The sequence below is a fragment of the Phytophthora ramorum genome (genome assembly GCF_020800215.1).
Source record: "Phytophthora ramorum isolate Pr-102 chromosome Unknown Phyram_PR-102_s0003, whole genome shotgun sequence".
NCBI lineage: Eukaryota > Oomycota > Peronosporomycetes > Peronosporales > Peronosporaceae > Phytophthora > Phytophthora ramorum.
Window position 1 is genome coordinate 888,243 of NW_027150649.1, and position 16,412 is coordinate 904,654.

A 16,412-nucleotide genomic window follows, 5' to 3' on the forward strand; every position below is an offset into this window, starting at 1 on the left:
GTAATTTGGTGACTATCCGGTAGTCATAGGCATCTGCAGCTTCAAACTTGACTAGTGCAACATGTTCAACGGATTGATGCCATTGTATCCCGTTTACTAACCACTACGTAGTATGTCGTACCAAGCAAGGAACCTCATGCGGCATCTCTCCTTGGGGTCAACGCATCTGGGTGAAGCTGGGGTTGCTGAAGGCGACAGGCTGACCAAAGCCGCCCGAGGCTGCACCACCTCCGAAACCAGAGCCGAATCCTCCATTGTTCGCAGCCGCGCCGAAGCCTCCGCCATTAGCAGCCGCGCCAAAGCCTCCGCTGTTAGCAGCCGCGCCAAAGCCTCCGCTGTTAGCAGCCGCACCGAAGCCACCAGACTGCTGCGGGGCGCCACCGAATGTCGGGGTTTGAGAGCCGAAGGTACTGAATCCTGACCCAGTGGCGGGTCCGCTAGGAGTTGCCGGGGCAGCAGCCCCAAATCCTCCACCCATTTGCGACGCCATCCCAAAGCCTGATCCCGCGCTCGCACCGAAGGCCGGCTGCGCTGGTCCTCCCAACGTCGAAGCCGATCCGAACGCAGGCGGTGCAGCTCCCAACGTCGACGGCGCGCCGAAACCGCTGCCACCGCCGAACGTCGTGGTGCTAGGAATGCCACCAAAGCCTCCCGTGGCCGAAGCTGTAGGCGTCTTCTTGACGTACTTCTGCTCTAGCATCGCGAAAAGGTGGTCTTCGCGGCCCTTGTACTTTTCCAGCGTCGCATCCACGGAGCTCAACTTGCCCGGGTTATGTTGTTGATAGAATGCCGCAAGTTTCTCGCGATAGTTGACACCACTGGTAGCAGCTCCAAATCCGCCGGCCGCTGCGCCAAAAGGAGTGGGTGCACCGAACGACGGAGTCGTAGCAGCAGCCGACTGAAATCCACCTCCAAATCCGCTCCCGCCAGCAGGGCCAAAACCACTGGAGGTCTGAGTAGCAGAACCAAACGGAGACGCCGCGGGGGCAGGTTTTGCTGCACCGAAACCAACTGAAGTAGCTGAGCCGAAAGCCACTGCGCTAGTAGAGCCGGGGGATGAGAACGAACCTGGCTTGCCGAAAGGACTAGCTGCAGGCATGGCTGGGCTTGCAGGCTGGACTCCATTTGCACCATTCACCTTGTACTTCACAGCGAGATTCTGGAAGAGTTTCTCCTCATTTCCCTTGTACTTCTGAAGCGTAGCATCCACACTGCTGAGCTTGTCCGGGTTATATTTTTGATAGAACTCCACCAATCTCTGGCGATAGTCCACAGCAGGCTTTCCAAATGGAGAAGCAGTAGCAGTCGCCAACGGTGTTGTAGAAGAACTTGTCGCTGCGGATCCGAACGCACCAAAGCCAGACGACTTGTTTGCTGAGGGACCAAGACTGAACGCGGACGGGGAAGTGCCAAACGGACTGGGATTCGTGGCGGTACCCTTCGGTGTAGTAGCTTGTGCTCCGAGCCCGCCAAATGGACTCTTGGATGCTGCGTTAGCTGGTGCGGGGCGCTTCGAAGATGCAGCCGCGGACTCGGATTTCGGAGGAACAGGGCCCCCATTTAAATACTTCTTGACATCTTCAGGTGTCGAGTCCGGAACATACATCGTAAACAGTCGAGTGAACAGGTCCTCCTCCCTGCCCTTATATGTTGTCAAAGCCTTTTCAATCACGGTGCCACTCTTAGACGGGTTGTGCACCTTGTAGAACTTTTCCAAAAGCGTTTTGTAGTCCGTCGAAGCAGATGCTATAGAAGGCTGCTGGGCTGTGATCTTCGAGTCCTTTGATCCAAAGCTGAAAGCGGAGGATGATCCTGGGGCATTTTGGCCTCCTAATGAGAAAGCAGGTGTCGCCTTTGTGTCAGCCTTTGGTTTAGGCTTTACCGTCGGCGAGTTGATTCCAAACCCACTGAACTGCGCTGATGTCGATGTGGTCTCCTCCTTTGTCGCAGGCGCACTAAACGAATTCGCACTGTCCTTCGATGACTTTGGGAAACTAAACACATTGGACTTCGGAGCAGTAGATGAGACCGTTGAGGAGGGCTTCGCCTCAGTAGCTGGGGCACCTAGGCTGGGTCGTTGCGGGGCCTTGCCTACTCCAACACTAGCCTTTGCTGGCTGTGGGGTCTGTACAAGCTTGGCCGGCTCCTCCTTCGGCGTCATAGCTTCTGCCAGCGAGAACAACTTCGATCCTGACTTTACTGGGGTTTCCTTGAATGATACAGACCTTGACGACTGCTTTGCTGAGCTCATTGGGGAAGCAACGCTTAGCTGTGTCTTCGGCATCAACTTGCTACAGGCTTTAGTCCGGAGTGGGGATGCCGAAGAGTCGGACGACGTTGGAGGTGCCAACTTACGCCGCGGGGTCGAGAAAACATCACGAGGAGTGACCACGTTGTTGCATAGAGACAAGAAATTACGGCGCACATTTTGGCTACGCTGTTCAGCCTCCACAATCATCTGCATCATCTCCGCCTTGGATACCACGGGGTGAACCTCTGTTTCAACTGAAGACATCCCACTAACACCGTTAGTCTGACGCATTCGGTTTCCACGCAAACTCAGCTTTTCTAAATGTTCCGCAAGCTTGCATGCCTTGTTGTACTGCATCTTCGAGTTGTCGTAAGTCTGCTTTAGCACACGGAATAAATGCGCCGACGACACCGCACAATCAGCACCGATCTTCGACGAGGTGAGGTGACTGTCGAGCTCAAGACAGCACGTTTCTACCTCATTCAATTTTCCTTTGAGTGATTCCCGAGTTTCCTTCGAGCGCTGGTCAAGTGGTTGCTCTTCTAGTGTCCTTTTGAGAGCCTCATCATTGAAACTATTCAGAATTTCGCGACCATATTCAAGCTGCTCGTGCACATCACCGTCGTTACCGATAACAAATAGAACATCCTTCTCGATCTGATCTCGCGACTCGTCCAGGTTATTAATCTCATCACAGAGACTCGAAATCTGAGTGCGTAGCTTGTCCATTTTCTTCAAAAGTGTCTTCGAAAACTCAGAGTCTTTAGACGAAATATTCTTCGAGCTCTCGTTGACTCGCTGTAAGGATTTGTCGAAATCAATGATCAGTTTCCATAGCTGACCTTCCATTCTCGACGATGGTGTACCCTTACCAGCCTTTACAGGGGCTGCAACCGGTTTTGTTTGAATCATCGTGGATGGAATGGAAATCGTTTTTGTTGCAAGAGCGCTCGTATCTCCAAACTTCAAAGTGCGCTTTGTTTGAGGCCGGTCCTCACATCTGTCGCTTTTTCTCGTGGTATCTAGAGTCGAAGACACACTGTCAAAGGAAAAGCTTGGTCGCGTGGTGTCAGTTTTCGAGGAGACCTCCTCACTCTCTGCTCCAAAGGAAAACGTCCTCTTCGATTTTGCTTTCGGTAAAACACCAAATGGAGAGGAAGACGTGTCGGGAGCTTTTTCAACAGCCGTACTAGCACCGAATGCACTCCCAAACAAAGAATTTGCCTTTGTTGGAGTAGCTGTGCTAGACGAATTCCCAATTGGAGCAGAAGTATCTGAGGAACCCGGCGTCGATCCGAAAAGATTTTTTCCAAAAGAACCAAAGCCGAACGAGGAAGTTGTCTTGTCGGAAGCAGTCGATTGCCCGAACATTGGAGGCTTTGGTTTCGTCGAGGTGTCGGGTGGGTAACCACTGCTGGTGCTCCTAATGCTGCTGCTGGTATCACCAAAAGCCGGAGGCTTCGGCTTCGCGGTCGTATCAGGCGGGTAACCACTGCGACTCACGGCACCAAATGCAGGAGGCTTTGGCTTTGCAGTTGTGTCAGGCGGGTATCCACTTCCACTTGCTGCGCCAAGTGCAGGAGGTTTTGGCTTTGACGTAGTATCCGGTGGGTAACCACTTCCACTAGCACCAAACGCAGGAGGCTTTGGCTTTGCAGTTGTGTCAGGCGGGTATCCACTTCCACTTGCTGCGCCAAGTGCAGGAGGTTTTGGCTTTGACGTAGTATCCGGTGGGTAACCACTTCCACTAGCACCAAACGCAGGAGGCTTTGGCTTTGCAGTTGTGTCAGGCGGGTATCCACTTCCACTTGCTGCGCCAAGTGCAGGAGGTTTTGGCTTTGACGTAGTATCCGGTGGGTAACCACTTCCACTAGCACCAAACGCAGGAGGCTTTGGCTTTGCAGTTGTGTCAGGCGGGTATCCACTTCCACTTGCTGCGCCAAGTGCAGGAGGTTTTGGCTTTGACGTAGTATCCGGTGGGTAACCACTTCCACTAGCACCAAACGCAGGAGGCTTTGGCTTTGCAGTTGTGTCAGGCGGGTATCCACTTCCACTTGCTGCGCCAAGTGCAGGAGGTTTTGGCTTTGACGTAGTATCCGGTGGGTAACCACTTCCACTAGCACCAAACGCAGGAGGCTTTGGCTTTGCAGTTGTGTCAGGCGGGTATCCACTTCCACTTGCTGCGCCAAGTGCAGGAGGTTTTGGCTTTGACGTAGTATCCGGTGGGTAACCACTTCCACTAGCACCAAACGCAGGAGGCTTTGGCTTTGCAGTTGTGTCAGGCGGGTATCCACTTCCACTTGCTGCGCCAAATGCAGGAGGTTTTGGCTTTGACGTAGTATCCGGTGGGTAACCACTTCCACTAGCACCAAACGCAGGAGGCTTTGGCTTTGCAATTGTGTCAGGCGGGTATCCACTTCCACTTGCTGCGCCAAATGCAGGAGGTTTTGGCTTTGACGTAGTATCCGGTGGGTATCCGCTTCCACTTGCACCAAACGCAGGAGGCTTTGGCTTTGAAGTTGTGTCAGGAGGGTAACAACTGCCGTTCGCCGCACCAAATGCTGGGGGCTTCGGCTTTGCCGTCGTATCAGGCGGATATCCACTGACACCAGTAGATTCAGAAGCTGTAGAGCTAGCAGCATCTCCAAAGCTTAACTCTGTCGCAGGCTTCGTGCTAGTCGGAAAGCTGAAACCTGATCCAGGTTTGCTACTCGGGAAGCTAAAGCCTGTCGTTGCTGCCTTATCGCCGAAAGAAAAGCCAGCAGGCTTGCTTGTACCACCAGATTTCGAGCTCGTGCCTGGAGTCGCACCAAAAGAAAACGACGACAGCTTTGATGCATCTCCCGTGGCAGCTGGGAAAGAAAAACCACCGGAACCGATCGAACCTGCAGACGTAGCACTCGCCGGTGTTACAGCACCCACCTTCGGTGCAGCTGGGTTTGGTGTTTCGCAAGCGCTGCACTTCACCGCATCCGGGTTATTGTTCACCATGCATACTGCACACTTCCAGCTTCCCTCCTTGGCTGTGAACTTTGAAAATGCTGCTGCGATTTCCTCCTTCGATTTCATTTCAGTGGGTTCCACCACCGACGCTGAAGGCACGTCATCTTCATCCGAATCTGACTCGTCATCGCCGAAAATCCAATTCACGTACCACGGAATAAAGTCGGCCTCGTACACCTTCCCGTCCTTTTCGAGACGTTCCAGTGTGCTCGCATGTTCTTCTTCATCGTACGTTGCTCCGAGAGTCTTGAACAGATTCGGAAACAGCTCCGACACAATGAAGTCAGATCCATCAGACGCAACCGAGCGGAAAGCATTTCTGGCCTTTTCTTCCTCCTCTTTCCGTTCCTCTTCTTCGTCACTAGACTCGCCGTCGGATTCGGCAAACTCGTTCTCGTCGTTCTGTCCGTATTCGTGCGAGATTGCTTTCTGTGCAGGTACAGGATCATTTTCGTTTTCGGAGTCAGATAAGTCACCGCCGAATATCCAATCGATGTACCAGGAAATGAAGTCAATCTCGTAGACTTTGCCGTTCCGCTCAAGGCGCTTTAGTGTAGTCGCGTGTCCTTCTTCGTCATAAGTTGCTCCAAGGGTTTTGAACAATTTGGGGAATTGGTCTGAAGTGATAAACTCAGATCCATCGGGCATAATCGAGCGAAACGCATTTCTAGCCTTGTCTTCCTCCTCCTTGCGCTCCACTTCCTCGTCACTGTCCTCTCCATCAGACTCAGCGAACTCGTTTTCATCGTTCTGCCCATATTCATGCGAGATGGTCTTATTCGATGACGAAGGCTGCGCTGATGATACAGCAATAGCAGGAACACTACCCCTTGAACCAGACCCATTGATTCCAACACTTGAAGAATTCCCAAAACTAAAACTGGTCGCCGGTGCACTAGTAGAACAACTCAAAGCATCTCCAAAGCTTAACTCTGTCGCAGGCTTCGTGCTAGTCGGAAAGCTGAAACCTGATCCAGGTTTGCTACTCGGGAAGCTAAAGCCTGTCGTTGCTGCCTTATCGCCGAAAGAAAAGCCAGCAGGCTTGCTTGTACCACCAGATTTCGAGCTCGTGCCTGGAGTCGCACCAAAAGAAAACGACGACAGCTTTGATGCATCTCCCGTGGCAGCTGGGAAAGAAAAACCACCGGAACCGATCGAACCTGCAGACGTAGCACTCGCCGGTGTTACAGCACCCACCTTCGGTGCAGCTGGGTTTGGTGTTTCGCAAGCGCTGCACTTCACCGCATCCGGGTTATTGTTCACCATGCATACTGCACACTTCCAGCTTCCCTCCTTGGCTGTGAACTTTGAAAATGCTGCTGCGATTTCCTCCTTCGATTTCATTTCAGTGGGTTCCACCACCGACGCTGAAGGCACGTCATCTCCATCCGAATCTGACTCGTCATCGCCGAAAATCCAATTCACGTACCACGGAATAAAGTCGGCCTCGTACACCTTCCCGTCCTTTTCGAGACGTTCCAGTGTGCTCGCATGTTCTTCTTCATCGTACGTTGCTCCGAGAGTCTTGAACAGATTCGGAAACAGCTCCGACACAATGAAGTCAGATCCATCAGACGCAACCGAGCGGAAAGCATTTCTGGCCTTTTCTTCCTCCTCTTTCCGTTCCTCTTCTTCGTCACTAGACTCGCCGTCGGATTCGGCAAACTCGTTCTCGTCGTTCTGTCCGTATTCGTGCGAGATTGCCTGCTTTGCAGGTGCAGCCATTTTGGTTTTAGCTTCTGCAGGATTTCCAGTTGGAGATCCTGGAGGTGAGTCAGATGCTTCCTTGGGCTCCTCCTTAACTGCAGCAACACGAGTCACTTTCTTTTCAAACGACACTGGGCTCTTGACAAACTCAAGTACGTCGTGCACTGTTGTGTCAACAAACCCAAAGTTGACCAAGAGTCCTTCAGTGTTGGTACATGAAACAATGGGGACAGGCGGAAATGCATCTTCATCAACAGGAACTGGCGAGGTCGAATTCAAATTGAGAGCAAGACCCGTGGGAAAGGATTCTTCGTCATTGGCGTTCATGGGAAGGCGTGCTTGATACTTTTCCAGCGGCTTCCACAGTGCCCAGTCGCCACCGTCCGGGTCTGAAACAAGTAACTCGATATCTGCGCTCAGAGAGCAACCAATGAAGAACATTCGCCTGCACAGCAGCATTCATAGTTAGCACACTGATCCCATTCTAATAATTTCAAGACAACATCATACCAATCCGATAAGAACACAGAGAAATACTGGTGTCGTCGGTTCTCCACATCGAAAAAACCGACAACCTCGTCTAGCTCCACAAATTCGTCGTTTTCGTAGATACAAGCAAGAGCGGTAGTTTCCTCCATTCCTTCGTCATACTTTTGGTATCCAACCAGAATCAGATTCTCCTCCGCCCAGTTTACGTGGTGCACTACAAAAGAAATAAAACATTATCAATAACATTGCTCGTACCACTTTACCAAAGCGATTATTTGTGCCACATTTGTCTTACCTTCAAGTCCTTCGTCGGAACAGCACTCTGGCTGGCCGATAGATCGAAGAATCTGAAGCGTATCCCGTCCGTAGACGCCAATTGTTCCATCCACCAAGCCAACAGCAATCTGTTCGCCCGACGGAGACCAGGAAACTGAATTGTACCCAAACCAAAATCAAACGTTAGCTTCAACATCAACCAGGATTTTTCAACTGTTACGCCACGTACCGGACGACGCATCGATCTGTGTCTCAATGACCTCTTTACCTCCTGCAAGAGTACACACGAATACCTGCTTCTCCACCGTCAAGACCGCCAGCCGTTCACTTGTTGTGTTTGTGCACCACGCAATCTCCTGCGCCTGCAGCTTGGAGAACGTGTGAAAGGGTGCTGGCGCCGTCTGCACAACGTCCAAGACAAATAAATCAGCACAAATTGCACAGTATTGAACTCCAGCAGCGAACAACTGCGTGTCGTACCGCCTCCACAATATGCGCGACCTCAAAGAGCGACACGGATTCTCCGTACGCTACAGCGACCGTCAGCTCGTCCGGGGAGAGCGCGATCCAGTAGGAAATGGACGGTAGCTGGACCTCCTTGGTCGCTGGCACGGCGTGGATCTCCTCCAGTGTGAGCTTCTGTCCGTGATCCATGGCCTCCTGTCGCCGCTTCGTGTAGTCGGCGCACGAGGCCTCCAGCTCGTCATTATTGGTCATCACAAAGCCTGTGTGGTTCATATCAAATGTGAGGTCCCCATTGTATCAAATACAAAAATAGAGGAATCAACTCCGCACTCCATGACGCGCACCTTTCTCGGTCGCCACGAAGCTCAGGCCGAACGCGTTGCCGTGCTGCAGCAACTGCGTTTTACGGGAGGCCACGGGTGCAAAGAAGCTCGTGGTGAGCGGCGACTCGTGCGCCACACGCAGCCTGCCGGCGTCCAGCATGCGCACGTGCTCCGTCGCCAGCTCCGTCATGGTCGCTCTGGTTTTGGCGCCTTGTGAGTGGATCACGACGTCTATGTGTAGTACATTAACTTATGTTGAATACACTAATTTGACAGTTTGTAGAGGTCTTTGCGCGTCTCTTCAAAATCCCAACCATGGCAATGGCAGCCATCGAGGTACTGGAGGACAGCTTGGGTGAGCCCGACGTGAAAGTGAGTGGCGGAACGTATCGGTGTAATTGATGCTGCTAACAGCTGTGCTCCGTAGGTCATTCTGCTCGGCGACTCGGCCGTGGGCAAGTCGAAGTTGGTCGAACGCTTCATGATGAATGAGTACCAGCCGCGACAGGTGCGTGCACATCCACTTCCTAGTTGTTGGGTTTCCAGACACTCATTGTATGGACTTGTAGCTGTCGACGTTTGCGCTGACGCTGTTTCGCAAGGAGGTGGAGCTGGATGGGGAGAACGGGAAGCGCACGGTGAAAGTTGGTGCGTTCTTGGCTTTAAACATGAAGGTCTGTGGGCTGAGCTCACGCCCGTGTGCTCGCAATGGTTGTTTGGGCAGATTTCTGGGACACGGCCGGGCAAGAGCGATTCTCAAGCATGCACCCGTCATACTACTACGGAGCAACAGCTTGCATCTTGGTGAGACTCGCTGAGAGAACACTCTCCTTGATGGTAGCTGAGGCGTGCTATTCCATGGGTACACGTAGGTTTTTGATGTCACGCGAAAGGTGACGTATCAAAACCTGGCTAACTGGTACAAGGAGCTGCGCGAGTACTGCGAGAGTATCCCATGCTTTCTAGTCGCCAACAAGATTGACGTCGACATGAACGTCAGTGCATACGAGTTTCCCGCAATCGCTGTGTACAATGTCAACGACACTTCTTGAAGTAGCTCACGACTTTCTGTTTCTTGGCGCGTTTCAGGTAACAAACAAGAAGTTCAAATTCGCCGAGACGCACAACCTCGAGTTCAGCTTTGTCTCAGCCGCGGACGGGACAAATGTGGTCAAAGTGTTCAAGGACGCTGTTGAAGCTGCTTTCAAATTCAAACGCGAGGGCGGTGACTTCATGTCAGACGTACTCGACTTGCTTGGAGAGAAATCAAGTAAGTCAGGAACTAGAGCTTGTGTGTTCGACATTGCCTTCCATCGTCTTTACTTACCATGATACAAATGTTGAATTTGAACAGAGTGAAGCGGTACGGGCTCATGTGTCTTCCTGCTCATCGATCGCAAGTCGTCACATGCTTTCAGCAGACTAGCGGTGGTGTTGCATTCGACGACAAATAATAAGAGGCCAAATTAGTTGATTGTCGTCGTCTCCGTGTGTCCATTGCTGATCGAATCGTTCATCGGTTGGTTGGCGGCGGTGGGCATGTTCAGACCATCGCCTGACAAAGACACACCTCGCCAAGTGGTGTTCGACATTCATGCTGTGGTCCAATATCCCTCATCTAAACGCCCAAGTGTACTGCAAGTGGAAGCTTGCGTCAACAACATTGGTGCATAGCGGTACCACTGAAACCTGCGGCATCCTGAGCGCAAACCAAGTGATCTAGGATGTCTCGCTGACGATCACTAGCTGCACTCTCAAGCTTGATCCCGCGATAAAAACTCTGAAAAGCTGCAACGCTGCTGGAATCTGCCTTTTTTCACTGCAGTAGTCACTGTTGATATGCTAACGCGCGACGTTTTGGTTAGACCAGTGGTCTATGAGTCATAGACTATGACCACTCGCTCGTTTCTGCTAGAGAAATCGCGCCTCAACTCGACACCACCCATTCATGTCCTCGCTGATTTGTTTCGCTCTTGAAAAGTCACGATCAGGTGTGCGGTTTTTCGAAAGTGATCGCTGCCTTGGTCGATCAAATGCTCAACGCTCAATAAGTGTCACTCTATAGATACTTCGTTCCCTGCCACTCAGAAAACCGTCCAATCTGATAGTAACGAAATAGCTAAGAGGGCGATCCTGTACTCTTGATTTTGTTGTTATGGGTTCCTTCTAACAAGCAGCGCATCTTACACGCACCAACTCAGTTCCTGAAATTGGATCACTGCGCCTAAAGCCTTCGTTACCACCGAGCGTTCGTCAGGCAGTAGTAGATATCGTTTGCGAATTGCAGTGATTCGAGCGAATATTACAGCACCTCAACAACACGACCACCAAACAAACTAAAAGGCTCCAGTTAATCTTCCATCAGCGTGAAAGATGCATCTGCGATCAAATAAGTTTGCTGGCTAACTAGCGCAGCATTTGCTTGACTGTTTGGGGCACTCACGGTCGAGGCAGTACCACATGCACTAGCTTCTTGCAGCATCGCTTCAGCGAGGTTTCGAGAAATCAAACTTTCGATGCGTTCTTTCAGCTGCTTGTTCGAGCCCGACGCGTAAAAGTTTTGGCGGTCAAACGAACGGTCCAATTGCTGCAGGTACGCCATGAGCGAATACAGATGTCGCGATCCAAACACAGTCGGTGATTCCTTCAGCAAATGCTCGGCTTGTTTCAGCACTTCAGAGCGCAGTGACTTAGGAGCCTCAGCTGAGCTAAACAACCAGTCAAGGCGCTTGGCAGCTTCCATAGAGACAAAACGCAGCTTGGTTTCCAGGCCTGCACGCTCACTCCTATTGTCCGAGAAATCACCAGTTCTCAGTTGTTGCTGCAATGACTCGCAGTCGTCGAGCACCAAGTGGAACTCGCGGTACCGCACCAGCCACGCTAGTTTCTGTGGGCGGGCAAACTCGGGGTGCCCAACCATAAACTGCACCGCTTCATGCAAAGGAGTCAACGAGCTGGAGTTGTTACATTCTTCCAAAATATCATCGCACAGAGCATCCACATCATCCAGATGGTTTCCGCGCAGCATCCACTGAAGAGCTGATGCGTATGTCTTCTTTGCTATGGATTCCTGTGCTCTCATGATTGAAATGCGTCGTTGAGTCTGTGTCAGAACCTTTTTACCATGGCAGTACGCAAGAAGACGCTCAGCCTTGTAGTCAGTTGGAAGGGGTTCACGCTCCAAAGCAGATCGAATAGCAATTGCTCCGAACTTGGGGCAGTACTCATAGTACCGCACGGCAAATTGCCACATACCACTGCTCGCACCGATTTCCATGGCATACTCCAGCAGGAAGCGCTCTCGCAGTGTGCACTCCGCTTGCGGCAACAATTCATCGGCTATGATGACGTTATTTTTCTGCAGCAAGTCTGCCAGATGAGCAGCCATCCACGAGAATCCAAGCGCAATGATGTCCTGCAAAGCACTCTGGACGTCATATTCCAAAATGGCCAGGATAATACAATCGAAGTTGCCCATACTCGTCTTATCACTGTTGTAGGCGCGGAAGCAGTTGGCCATTAGATACTCAAAGCGATGCGCAATCGTCTTAGGCTCATCCAAGAACAGCCGTGCCATCATTAGCTCGTACCAAGTGGTGGCGTGGCTCTTTAGCACGTCCTCCTTGGCCACCATAATCTCCAGCAGCGTTGTCAATCCGGCGTTCGACTTGATGTATCCGTCTGTGTTAAGCAAGTACTGGCAGGCATCGTGCCAGTTCTTCCACTCCACGGGGCCATCTTGTTCCATGTTCATGTGCGAGCTCCCCGTACTTCCAGGCATCGACAGCAGCAGCCTTTGCACCGCCTGAAACGACGCCTTCATCGACGCTCCCGTGAGTGACGCAGCATCCCGAGAAAACAGCGACTTGTAGCTCGAGTGCGTGGCCAGCAGAGTCCACGCACTTACCCCACTTCCCGCCATCACCAAGGACTGGATCGTGCTCCAGAAGGCCGGGTCTTGCTCGGGTTTCTGCTCCTTCTTCAGTCGCACGCTGTCACCCTCCGTATTTTCCAGCAGCGTACTGCAGTAGTGTTCCTGCAGCCACATCCCCAGGTCATAGGCCAGCGTTCTGTCCGCTCCTCTGACTCCTCCGCGGAGCAGCAGCAGCTCGCACAAGTGCCAAATGGCCAGCGACACCTTGAGCAGGTCCAAAAATTTCTCCTCCTCCTCTGCACTGGTGTCTTTTCTCTCCTCCAGTCGGTCTTCCAGCGCGAAGATGCACGTCTTGAGGGCCTCGCGGTACTCGCGGCTGGCGCGCGCGATGCCGAACGCACCCAGCTGATGCGTCTGCTGCTGCACGCGCGCGAAAATGTCGAAGGACGCGGCCACCAGCGTGCGCAGCTCCCGCGGCATGGCGTCGCCGAATTCGCGGGAGGCGGCGGAAGGAGCCACCCACTTGCGCGCGCTCTTGCCCCACGCCGCGCCCGCCGTTGAGCGCGCGGCCGCTGCGTCCGTCGATCGCTTACCGAAGACCAGCTCTTTCTCCACAACGGGCAGGTGCCGCGTCACGCGCAGGATCTCGAAGGCGTCGGGAGCGGAAGCCATCGTCGTCTCTCCTCTGGTCCAGTAGCCAAGTGGCTCCAAGAGTGTATGTAAATAAATAAATCGGGACAGAAGATTGGGCAGCACGCGACTCCTACCACCGAACGTTTGGAGTGATGGTCACTTTGATGCGCGGCGTGCGGCTGCTGGTGCTCGGGAATGGCGCGGCGGGCGCCGAAAAGCAGGCGCTGGCGCTCGGGGCTAGGCTGCGTGACAAGTTGCTGAGCGAAAGCTCGATCTACAGGTCGCAGGTGTGCTGCCCGCGCGTGGAGTGTGTGCGTGTGACGCTCGGGAGCTCGCGTCTGCTTCCGCCGGTGCTGCAAATTTTCGGCGCTCAAGTTACTCGGAACGCGCTGTTCGGCTACAAGGAGCAAGACACAAGTCGCATGTTCCCTGTGCAGAAGAACCCACGAGCTCTGGACGTCATTATCGGCTGTGGGAGGAGTACGGTGGCGCTCTGTGCTGTGCTGAAGCAGCTGGAGCCTCGCAGGACGTTCAACGTGCAGATCCAGCACCCACGCGTGCCGCTCTCATGGTTCGACGCTGTGGTGGCGCCCAGACACGATTTCCCAGGTGGAAAAGGTGGTGCTGCGAACCTCTATCTAACGTCGGGGACGGTGCACGACATCACGCCGGAGCTATTACAGCAACATGGCAGCGAATGGAGCGAGGAAATGGATGAGAGTCTGCAGGGTAGAAGGACGCGCGTTGTGTGGCTGCTGGGGGGGCCTTGTAGTGGGTTCGCCTTCACGGAGCTGGATGCAGAGAGGATGGTTGGTGAGTTTGTGGATGTGCTTTCAACTGAAGAGGATGTGGCAGTGCTGGTGACGTTCTCGCGGCGGACGCCGAAGAATGTTCAACGTATCGTCCGTCACGGACTGCAGAGTCGTTTTCCGGTGCCAGGACAACTGCTGGTGTGGAATGGCACTGAGGGTCGGAATCCGTACTACGCACTGCTCTCCACGGCGACTTGCATCGTAACCACGCCAGACTCGATTTCAATGACTACGGAGGCCATCGCGTCGGGCAAGCCCGTATTTAGTATCGGCGTCGAATACTGCAAGGTACTGGTTCGACACTAACCGAATCGTTTTCTACTGCTCACTTACTGTGCTGTACTGTTTGGGTAGGGAAAGTTCCAGCGCTTCCACCGGTCCTTGATCGAGGCGAAAGCCACGCAATCGTTCACATGCGACGCAGTAGCATCTGCACTCCTGCTGCGAAGCGATGTCGAAAAAAACGAAGAAAAGGTCTTGTCGTCTGATGCGTCTGCCGCCCTAGAGAAAGAGATTTCCACAATCGTAGACAATATCGCTACAGATATTCACGCTGCCCTCAACCAAATAGACTGAGATTCAAAAGAGTTAGCACGAGGCAGATTTCATTCATGAGTTATGAGTAGCGATCGACTCGCGCTTGATCGAAAAATGCATCGAAGTAGCCAATCAACTTCTTGAGAGACGCACGCGCTCACACAGGGTGAAGTCGTCGGCCTGAAAAGTAAAGAGAGAAGTTATGCAAGTGCTGAATTGGTCGCTCAGGTAGTGCACACGGGCGAAATACAACTCCAAATTTGCGTCGAACGTGAATCGTGACCGGGGCCGACAAATTACTCGTCGTCGCTCTCAACCTCACTCTCCTCTTCGGCGTTCTCCAGCCACTCAATGAAGGGCTGCAGCAGGGCCTTCAACTTCGCAGCGAGGTCATCCGTGACAGCCCAGTGCGCATATTCCTTGCGGACACCGTTGTTGGCCCAGGCCACAAGGCACTCCTCCTCCAGAAGGTCCTCGTCGTACAGCAGCTTCAGCAGGATCGGGTACGAGGACAGCAGCTCCGGGTGCTCCACGGCGCAGAAGTGCTCAGTCAGAGCCAACAGTTGGTACTGCGAGTGCTGACCGTCGATGATTTGTTCCAGCACAGGCGCGTATTTGGCAACCTGGTTGCTCGCCAGGACCTGCTTCGTGAAGGCCGAGCGGAAAAACACGACCAGACGGTCCGTGACGGGAAGAGCCGAGTAGGTCTGCTGGCGGCACAGCTCCTCGAAGATCTCCGTCTCCGAGTGGCTCTCGGCCAGGTAGCGCTGCAGGTTCGACACGGCCGAGTCCAGAGCGTTCTCGTCGTCCACCTGCAGGTTGTCCAGCGTAGCCACAACCTCCTCTGCCTGCATGGCAGCCGCGGCAGCGGCTTCGATGGCCTCGGCTTCAGCAGCACGGGCAGCCACAGCCTCTGCGGACAGGTCCGTGTGCCACACCACCTCGTCGTCCTCCTCGTCCTCGGCGCCCGAGGCCTCCTTGTCCGAGTGCTTGTCCTTGTGGTGTTTTTTCTTCTTGTCCTTTTTGTCCTTTTTGTCCTTCTTCTCCTTCTTTTCCTTCTTCTCCTTCTTCTCCTTCTTTTCCTTGGTAGCGGACTCATCCTCGGGCTCGTCGTGGGACTTCTTCTTCTCCTTCTTCTCTTTCTTGAGCTTCTTCTTGTCGTCCTTGCTGCCGCGCTTGGCAGCCGTGTGCTCCTTGAAGATGAAGGTCGTGAGCTTGTGGTTCATGTCCACGGGCTCCACGGCTCCGCAGGCGTAGCACTTGTGGAAGATCAACTGGCCCTTGAACTTGTACTTGGTCTCCGGCAGACGGCATCCGGGGCACAGTACGAAGCCCTCGATGTATTTGGACAGGTGCTGCTGCATCATGCCAGCCTCAAAAGCGCCGTTCACGATGGCACGGTCCGTCTTCTCGTCGTACTTGGACTGCGCGCCGAGCTCACAGCCGAAGAACTTGCACACTTCGGCGGTGGAGCGGTGGAGCGACGTGGCAATGTCAGCACAGTTGACCACCAGCGTCTTGATACCGTTGCCACGACCCTCGATCTTGGCTAGCAGTCGCGGCATCTTGTAGCGGTACTCTGGGTCGTCGACCGACTGCGTTCCTGCAATGTTCATGAACGACATCTTGGCGGGGTTTTGTTGGGAGGTGGGAGGCTCTTGGTTAGCTAAAGAAGAGCGACTGGTCCTGTTGTAACGTGAGCGAGATCACGTGCTCAGCTGCAGGTATGGACGAGGAATGGTGGCGGAGGGGATGATCCGGGGGATGACGCACAACTTCCTGTCTCTTTCGTTTCCAAGTCGACGCACTCGAATCAAACTGGTCGCACGGGATTTGCAAACGCATGCACTGAAGCCACGTTGTGAGGGTCGCCGGGCGCTGGGACGTCGAGCTGTCGGTGAGGACTGTCGAGGCAGAGAGGACGCGCGGACGAGGGGTCGTCTGGGCTTTCTCTCGGAGGGCGGGGGCGTCGGCGCTTGAGGGCCAACGGTGTCGAATGGGAACTGACCAGGAAACCACTCGGCCGGGAGAGGAGAACATCA

At 53.5% G+C, this 16,412-nt stretch overlaps 5 protein-coding genes across 6 annotated transcripts; 2 read left to right on the forward strand and 3 right to left on the reverse strand.

Moving 5' to 3' along the window:
• Positions 1-157: 157 nt before the first annotated feature.
• Positions 158-8,704, reverse strand: KRP23_3441 (Nuclear pore complex protein Nup214; the record flags this gene model as incomplete). Its single annotated transcript, XM_067888292.1, has 6 exons — positions 158-7,406; positions 7,472-7,664; positions 7,746-7,880; positions 7,956-8,127; positions 8,207-8,451; positions 8,536-8,704. The coding sequence occupies 6 exons, from the start codon at positions 8,702-8,704 to the stop codon at positions 158-160; spliced, it is 8,163 nt and encodes a 2,720-aa protein (XP_067747548.1).
• Positions 8,705-8,829: 125 nt separating this feature from the next.
• Positions 8,830-9,873, forward strand: KRP23_3442 (Rab-like protein 2A; the record flags this gene model as incomplete). Its single annotated transcript, XM_067888293.1, has 7 exons — positions 8,830-8,886; positions 8,942-9,022; positions 9,084-9,162; positions 9,239-9,318; positions 9,387-9,509; positions 9,604-9,784; positions 9,869-9,873. 7 exons carry the CDS (start codon positions 8,830-8,832, stop codon positions 9,871-9,873), a joined length of 606 nt encoding a protein of 201 aa, XP_067747549.1.
• Positions 9,874-10,864: 991 nt separating this feature from the next.
• On the reverse strand, positions 10,865-13,060 carry KRP23_3443 (Nuclear pore complex protein Nup85; the record flags this gene model as incomplete). The annotated part of the gene is made up of 2 exons (XM_067888294.1): positions 10,865-11,445; positions 11,638-13,060. 2 exons carry the CDS (start codon positions 13,058-13,060, stop codon positions 10,865-10,867), a joined length of 2,004 nt encoding a protein of 667 aa, XP_067747550.1.
• A 113-nt stretch (positions 13,061-13,173) lies between these two features.
• Positions 13,174-14,409, forward strand: KRP23_3444 (Mitochondrial fission protein ELM1; the record flags this gene model as incomplete). Its single annotated transcript, XM_067888295.1, has 2 exons — positions 13,174-14,121; positions 14,188-14,409. The coding sequence occupies 2 exons, from the start codon at positions 13,174-13,176 to the stop codon at positions 14,407-14,409; spliced, it is 1,170 nt and encodes a 389-aa protein (XP_067747551.1).
• A 257-nt stretch (positions 14,410-14,666) lies between these two features.
• On the reverse strand, positions 14,667-15,995 carry KRP23_3445 (Eukaryotic translation initiation factor 5; the record flags this gene model as incomplete). Of its 2 annotated transcripts, none has more annotated exons than XM_067888298.1 (1): positions 14,667-15,995. In XM_067888298.1, the coding sequence occupies one exon, from the start codon at positions 15,993-15,995 to the stop codon at positions 14,667-14,669; it is 1,329 nt and encodes a 442-aa protein (XP_067747553.1). The 2 variants fall into 2 exon arrangements, with proteins under 2 accessions (XP_067747553.1, XP_067747552.1); XM_067888297.1 differs by having other exon boundaries at positions 14,667-15,596.
• Positions 15,996-16,412: the final 417 nt, after the last annotated feature.